Below are 8,327 nucleotides of genomic sequence, written 5' to 3' on the forward strand. Positions count from 1 at the left end.
CCTCCATGGCCTCTGCATCAGCTCCTGCTTTCTGACCTGCTTGAGTTCCAGTCCTGACTTCCTTTGGTGATGAACAGCAGTATGGAAGTGTAAGCCGAATAAACCCTTTCTTCCCCAACTTGCTTCTTGGTCATGATGTTTGTGCAGGAATAGAAACCCTGACTAAGACACCCTGTTATAAGTTTTACAATGAGTTATTGTATTGACTGCAGCTCCCCTCCTTATCCTGAGCCTTCGGTGTGATCGGCTCTACCTGGTTTGTTCTTCTCTGTAGATGGAGTACTGCGAGAAGAGCACACTGCGGGACACCATTGACCAGGGGCTGTTCCGAGACACCAGCCGGCTCTGGAGGCTTTTCCGAGAGATTCTGGATGGATTAGCTTATATCCATGAGAAAGTAACCTTTATAACATCTCATGTCTATATACCTCTCTTTACATAAATTGTTCATTTATGTTGCATGATTTGTGCATGTGTTGTGGGAATTAGGGATACACTCCCCTTGTACTTGTGGATGTAGGTGGGTTGGATGAGAATAGCCCCCACAATATTTGAATCCTTCGTCTCCAGTTGGTGGAACTGTTTGGGAAGGATTAGGATGTAGGGACTTGTTGGAGGAAGTGTGTCACTTTGAGGTTTCAGAATGTAAGCTCTCAGCTACTGTTGCAGCATCATGCCTGCCTGCCTGCTGCTGTATTCTGTACTCCCAGCCTTGATGGGCATAGACTTTAAATCTAGTTTAACTCTTTTTTTTTAGTAAGTTGCCTTTATCAAAAGAAAAGTTTTGTTGCTCTTTGTTTTGTTTTGTTTTGTTTTGAGACAAGGTCTCTTGCTGCACACAAGCTTGCCACTTCAGCTAAGCTGGCTGCACAGCCAGCCCTCAGGGTCTGTTTGTCTGCCACTCTCTGTACCCAGCTTTTATGTGGATGTTGAGTATCTGAATTCAGGTCCTCAAGCTTTTATAGCAAATACTCTACCTACTGAACCATCTTCCTGGCTTATAGAAATTATAAACTTGTAATAAACTTATATTAACAATCAAACAGAAAATGGAGAATAAGCACACAAAACAAAACAAGGGGGGAACTATGGGCATGATCAAATAGTCTTTTTACAATTATCTGTTTATTTGTATATACGTGTGTGATCCAGTGAATGCCACTGTGCACATGTGGAGGTCAGAGGACAATTTTCTTTCCTTTTACCATGTGAATTACATGAATTAAACTCAGGTTTATCAGGCTTTGTGACAAGGACCTTTGCCTGCTGAGCCACCTTGCTGGTCATGGTGTCTGTCTTATCATCACATAGCCTAAGAGCACCAAAATATTCGCTCACTGACCCTTTACAAGATGTCTGCCCACACTCTGTAAGGAAGGCATTTGGATGTACAAAGTGTTGAGGATGACTGCAGTGGTGAATTAGTTAACTGCTTTGGCTCCTGGCGCACCGGTGGCACACGCCCTGCACCTGCCCAAGAGCTCTCTGGATTCCTGAATGAAAGACACACACACACACACCAACTAATTTTGTTATGCCTTGACTAGCTCAATGGTGGGCACTTCTAAACCTCCCTGCAGCCAGCACATTCCCCCCTGCGGCATTCCTGACTTAACACCTCTTCAATCTATGTTTTATCTTGTTGCCCTGGCTCCTTCTGGGTGCCCTCATTTTCTTTGCTGTCCAAGACGCCTCTGGGCAGCCCTTCTAAGGCCACTTTTCTTCTTGTGCCTACATTTCCTCCATTGCTCCCTCTGTTCCTTCCCTGCCTGGTCCATCCTATTCCCTTCTTCTGGCGGAGAGCCTTTCTTTCTCCTCCCCGTGTATCTTCTCCTGGGAACATAGAAGTCCCATCTGTCTCTCTCTGACTCTCTCTGTCTCTCTCTTTCTCTCTCTCTCTCTCTCTCTCTCTCTCTCTCTCTCTTTCTGCCCAGCCATTGGGCTTTGGCTCTTTATTGATCAATCAAAAACCAATTGGGGCCAGGGCCCTTCAGCATTTGGACACGCAGATTCCCAGTTTGGGCGCATTAGAACTAATCCCCAGCAGGTGATCCTTTGTTCCGTTCCGTGTAGGGTGAGAATGTGGTTCGTACATACAGATCTGGTTCCCAGTGACCTAATGCTGTGCTTCCTGGGAACCTGGAGGAACTAGGGAGCTGCCTAGCAGGGAGTAGTGGGGCTCAGTAACTTAGCTTAGCTGTGTGTAGAAATGGCATTTTAAGGCTAGAAGTTGGCTGTTCAAGGTGAAGGCTCTTAGGCCTGGCTCCGGGGTCAGACAGTGCTCATGTCTTAAACATGGAATTATCTAATGTTGGGGCTTTTTCCCCTCTGCCTCAATTTTTTGGAACTTCAAAATGTTTATACTGTGCCTTGTTAATATTGAGAAGCCATGGAATCTACATGGCATAATTTGCAAGGTGGAAAATAAAAGGGAATTCTAGTGGGCATCATTGGGCCTCTCTCTGTGCCTCACCTACATACACAGAGGCACAAACATGCAGCAAACCTGTGCTTGAGAGGGATGCCTGTTCTCAGAGCCAGAGGAGTATATGTCTTATGGTATATGCCTTTGTACCATGCAAAAGACCAGAGAAGAGTTTGTATTACATTTAGCATCTTCTGCGTAGAACAGTAAGCATGCTGAGCCCTTCTGAGGAGGAGAAAGCAGGACTCCTGTGATGTTATCATTGAGCTCCTCCTGAGAGCTGGTGGCATAGACCTGAACTGTTAGAACAGTGTGCAAGGCTCATGAAAGAGGCAAAACAGGGAGATGTAGGAATGAGAGGACAAGTCCAGGAGTGTGGCAGGCAGAAGTAGCGCAAAGGAAAGGAGAGGAAGGAGAGTAGGGCCTGAGCAGAGCACAGGGAAAGCCAGCAGGAGTCTCTGGGGAGGCGGGGAGCAGAGCCTGGGGGTTGCCCCTGCCCAGGACCACCAGCAGAGAGGTCAGAGGTCACAGGACATTCCAGAGACCAGGAAGTCCATGGGAGAAGACTCATCCAGTGGTCATCACAACCCTCCTCCTTTCAAGTCGGGAAACAGTGCTGAGTTCTGGGTGGGAAGGAAGCAGCTGCTGGACTCTTCATTGTCTTCCAACAGGGAATGATTCATCGCGATTTGAAGCCTGTCAATATTTTTTTGGATTCTGATGACCATGTAAAAATAGGTGACTTTGGCCTGGCCACAGACCATCTAGCCTTCACTGTGAGTAATTTTTTTTTTTAATTAGGCTATGCCTGTAAATGACTTGGGTACCTTAATAACCCTGGAAACACAGAGATGGGATAATGATCTCCTGTGCCCTGCCATGTCTTCCTCTACTGTGAGGCAAGTCTGAAGAGACAGGCTGCAAGTGTGTCTTAGGTTCTGAATCTTAGGGATGTGAAGTTAATTGGTTTATGAACAATGTTTAGGTAAAAGGCATATGAAATAATTTGGCAGTTGGGTCTCCTTACTAGGCATTTGACAAGCTCTGCATCTGAGGAACTTTCCACTGGCTTGCAAAAGTAAGTCTCAGTCCTGGACAAACACTGGCTCTGACACTACTGATTAGTTTAGCATACAGAGCTAATTAATGTGAGGGGTAAGAAACAGTGAGATGAGAGTAAGGAGAGGAGGAGATGCGTGGCCATGTGGAACAGGAAACATTGTAGACCCAGTGCTGTGGCACTGGTGAAGTATTTAATCAGCTAAACCCAGGTATTCAAGACCAACCTGGGCCACATAATAGGACCCCCATCACCCAAAGGAAAATAAAGACTGCATATAACAGTGGCACTCCAGATGGACCCTAGAAGGTCAGTGGGAGTCTAGCAGGCCAAAGTCCAGGGCAGGGCACAGTAAAACCAAGACAAGAATCACCAGCATGAGCTAACAGCCGAGGTGAGCACACTCGGCTATGTGAACATCCCATGTTCTGACTGGCTGAAACTGTGAAGTGTAGAAAAGCTGATGTATAAAGAAGAAGTCTTTGGAAGTTGGGCAGCTTTGAGGGCCAGGGCTCTATTATCATAAGCTAGCTTTTAGGTCCCATGATCTGTAGTAATTGCAGCTTATTCCAAGACTGGTCAGAAAAAGAAAATGGAATTTAGACAGTGACAAGAAGGACCGCCAGGGCTAATTTCGCAGATAAAGTTAGGAGCGGAGAGTGAGGAGATAGAAAAAAGCTGGGAGTGAAAGTAGGTGCCTGTCTTCCCAGGACTCAGAAGGCAGAGGCAGGAGGATCACAAGTTCAAGACCAGCTTAGGTTGCATAGCAAGTTCTAGGCCAGCCAGAGCTGCAGAGTGAGACCCTGACACCACCACAGCAAAGAGATAGAGGAGGAGCAATAAGGACTGGGTCCTGAGCAGAGCAGATAAAGTGTATTGAGAAGTGCTGAAACCAAGCCCGGATGACATGGTGAGATGTTGTCCCCTACTAAAGAGCCCAGTGAGGTGTTGGGAGTAGAGGAGAGGCTCTACAGTCTCAGCAAGCTGCACACAGCCTTATCCCTGCCCTTTGCCCAGGCCTTGTCAGAACTCATGCGTCGGCTATAAAATGTGTGCATTTGGGACCTGCAGCAAAGGAGAACAAAAGGCAAGTGACAGCACCCGGAACATGTCCTCCTGCAAGACCACATCTCCTAGGCCTCCCCCAAATAGTCAGCAACTAGAGACCAAGTACTCAGACGCCCAAGACTTATGAAGGAGATCTCATGCAAACCACCAGACTTGGTTTAGAATGTGACCATTAGAGCTGTGTGAAAGAGGGCAAAACAGTCCAGTGTGTGCTTCAGCAAGGGACAATGGGGCCAAGTTAGTGACCAACCTTTAGGGAAAAAAAAATAGCAAAACTGACGTAGAAGAGGCTGTAGCACTAGGAAAGGTAGAGCAATGTTTGTCACTGTTTTTAATTCTCTTGTGCTTCCTGATAAACAGCTTCTATTCCTGGAGTTTGAGGGATGAACATAAATTGGTTTCTAGAAGAGTCTGGGTGTTTCAGTCCTGAAGAGAGCTGTCCAGTGAATTCATTTTCCTCTTGCTTTCTCTGGGTTTCCGTTGAGCCCTGCATGAATGGGTGAACTAAATATAAAAAATAAGTAAATGTGTTAAGTCAAAAACCAGGTAATAATTATTCTGAGGTCCTTGTTAGCTTTTCAGTCTTCACTTAGAAACAGGTGAGCCATTGCCATGAACTGCTGGAAGACTTTAATCCATCCCCTTTAATCCATGCGTTTAATCTGTATTCACTTGTGTTTAATCCATCCTCACTTGTGTTTTAGGCTGAAGGTAAACCGGACGACCAGGCAGGTGATCGAGTGATTAAGTCAGACCCTTCAGGTAAGCCTTTAGTTCATCCCTGTGTTTAAAAGGAGACCATAAAACTTCTCAACCTGAAATCTGCCTTTTACTTATAAAGACTTCATTCTGAAGCAAATTGAAATTATCCTTTAAATAGTTTTTATGGGAGTTTAAGGTTTTTTTCCTTTCGCTATGTTAATTATTCTTAAGAAGCATAAGCTCTGCCATTAGTAGAACAATGGTGATGATGGTCCCCTGGGGGCCCAAAGTGTTGGTGCTGTAAGGTTACCTCAAACCCAACCTTCCTGGGACTTTATCCAGGCCTAGCCTTCCTCCTGGGGGTGGGGGGACAGCAGATAACAGATCCAGCCCAGCCTCTCTTTTATAAAGAAGCTCTTTTGTTCTGGGCCAGCGAGACAGCTCAGCAGGTAAAGTTGCTTGCCAGGAGCCTGATGACCTGAGGTCAGCCTCTTGAGCCCACAGAGTGGAAGGAGACAATGAACTCCCACAAGTTGTCCTCTGACTCTCACAGACATGCCACAGCGTCCACACATCCACACAAATAAATAAATATAACTAGGGGTTAGGAGGAAGCCCTTTGGTTTGAAGTTTACTCTATCTGGAGCTAGGGGTGTAGCTCACTGCCCCTCACTGGCATGCACAAGGCCCTGGGCTCAGTACTGAGCACTGTGAAACAGCAACACCAGGAATAACTTAGTCCCTGGCTGAAATGCTCCCCTCCCTTCCTCCATAGGCCATTTGACTGGCATGGTTGGCACTGCTCTGTATGTAAGCCCTGAGGTCCAAGGAAGCACCAAGTCTGCATACAACCAGGTACAGTGTGTGTGTGTGTGTGTGTGTGTGTGTGTGTGTGTGTGTGTGCGCACGCGCGTGGGGTGGGGTCTCAGAGTAAGTAACAAGTGTGACCATCAGAACTGTACCATGTAGGGTTTAGTGACCAGCTGAAGTAGGAACAGTCATTCTAGGCAGAGCTTGCAGCAGTGCCCTAGGGCAGCAACGGAAGCTGGCATCGTTGCTGCAGAAGTTGGCAGTTCTTCTCTCCATTAGGACTATGGGAGCTAGCCTCTATGCTGTTCCCCTCCCCCGTCAGGTACATAGGGAACAAGGCAGCCACTGGGAGTAACAGCTGTGTACAGGAGGTCAGAGAGCTGACCCAGTGATGGCGAAACCCATGTTGAGCAGGAAACAATAAGAGAAATGCCCTTAATTAGGATGAGGCCTGTGAAGAATGGAACTGAGTAGCAAGGCAGTAGTGGGGCCTGGCAGGCATTCAGAATTGCTTTCTTCAGCTCTGGGCATCCAACTCTAAGGGCCTTGCACATTCTAGGCGGTACTCCACCATCAAGCTACGTCCTGAAACTCATACAAGGATGCCATTCAGAATAAAGAATGGACAAAGATAAGTGAGGGCTAGGGGTGTGGCTCAGTCGGTAGAGCACTTGCCTGGAAAGTGACAGGCTTGGTCCTATCAGTAGCACTGATAAGCATGGATAGAGCCTGCCAAAGAGGGGAAAGGCTGAAGCAGTGGAATAGCAAGCATCAAGAAAGGGTCGTGGTAAGGTGAATGCACTCTGTACAATAAGTTTAAACAGCGCAAGAGACTAGATCTCAAATGTTCTTACCAGAGAGAGAGAGAGAGAGAGAGGAGGTGGGAGGGATGGCAACTGTGCTAGCAGATAGACATGTTAGCTTCACTGTGATCATCATTTCTCAGTGAAAATTTTGGATGATTTGTTTTTAAAATTATAGGTCTAAAAACTTGTTTCAGAACAGATCTTCATATTTCTCAACTAAACCCCCAAGCTCCTGGAAATGCCATTTTGATATCAGAACTCTCTAAAGGCAATTTCTGTTTTCCCCACAGAAAGTGGATCTCTTCAGCCTGGGAATTATCTTCTTTGAGATGTCTTATCACCCGATGGTGACTGCCTCAGAAAGAATTTTCGTTCTCAACCAACTTCGAGATGTGGGTGTCAGATATATTTGATGAATAAATTTCCAGTATCCTCAGTGGAGATACTGAACTCAAAGCAGGACTTTTTCCTGATATTTATAAAATAGAAGGGGCTATCAATTGTTGATTTAAAAAACAAAACGGTCTTAGCCAGTAGCCCAGGCTAGCCTGAAACATGAGATTCCCCTCTCTTATTCTTCTGAATGCTGGGATTGCAGTGCACGGCCCCAAGCCTGGCTGCCTCCTCTAATTTCAATGACCCATTGTCCAATTCATGGTAAGCTGATCATGCTGTCGTTTTCAGTAAAATGTCTTTGGGACAAGGAGTGTCACCTCATTTAAGTTGCCAGCATAGTGGTTTTGGTAACTAAATTTGTCAGCCTATGTTGTCCTGTGTTCTAGTAAGAGAAAGCACACCCCTGTCAACATGCCCAGTGATGAGGAACAGTTTGGTTTGAGGCGAGCCAGCCTAGGCTATATGACATTCCAGACCTTATCTTCTCACCCCCTCCAAACATAAAGGTTTATATTGGATGGATCTGGTTTTGAGGTACCTAAAGCAAATCTGAATGACCAGAAGTTAAAATGGATCTGAAGTCTGGAGCCAGGTCTCTGTGGTAGAGAATTTGCTAACCCTGGCACACACACAATGTGGCTCTCAGCAGTCACTTGAGCTGTTTTTCCCAGTGAAATTCCCATTCATGTTTTTGAGATAAACCCTTGCCTCAGTTGCTGTTTGTGCTTATAGGGGTGAGTGTTACAGGGAGCCCGGACAAGGGTGCCCATGACAATGGGGCATTAAGAAAGTAGAAAGTAAAGTCTGGGCAATTTGGACTGTTCCTCATGAAACGTGTCTGGAGAGAAGAAGGCAGGCATGGAGGGGCATGCCTACAGTCCCAGCATGTAAGAGAGACGGGGCATGAGTTCAAGGCCAGCCTGGACTACACATGAGCAAGACCCTGTCCGCACTAATAGACCACAGCAGACAAGTGAGTTAGTGCACACACTGAGGATGCTCCTGAGTCAGCAGTGCACACACTGAGGTTGCTCCTGAGTCAGCAGTGCACACACTGAGG

At 46.4% G+C, this 8,327-nt stretch overlaps 1 protein-coding gene across 3 annotated transcripts in view; it reads left to right on the forward strand.

The window, feature by feature from the left end:
• The window catches only part of Eif2ak4 (eukaryotic translation initiation factor 2 alpha kinase 4), a 92,645-nt gene that overhangs the window by 48,435 nt on the left and 35,883 nt on the right, over nt 1-8,327 (forward strand). For all 3 annotated transcript variants that reach the window (XM_021183477.2, XM_029471630.1, XM_029471631.1), the window contains 5 exons: nt 275-397; nt 3,097-3,201; nt 5,258-5,315; nt 6,031-6,110; nt 7,162-7,263. In XM_021183477.2, coding sequence (XP_021039136.1) covers nt 275-397; nt 3,097-3,201; nt 5,258-5,315; nt 6,031-6,110; nt 7,162-7,263 — 468 coding nt within the window. The remainder of the gene's footprint in view (nt 1-274; nt 398-3,096; nt 3,202-5,257; nt 5,316-6,030; nt 6,111-7,161; nt 7,264-8,327) is intronic.

The sequence above is a fragment of the Mus caroli genome, chromosome 2 (assembly GCF_900094665.2).
Source record: "Mus caroli chromosome 2, CAROLI_EIJ_v1.1, whole genome shotgun sequence".
Classification (NCBI taxonomy): Eukaryota; Metazoa; Chordata; class Mammalia; order Rodentia; family Muridae; genus Mus; species Mus caroli.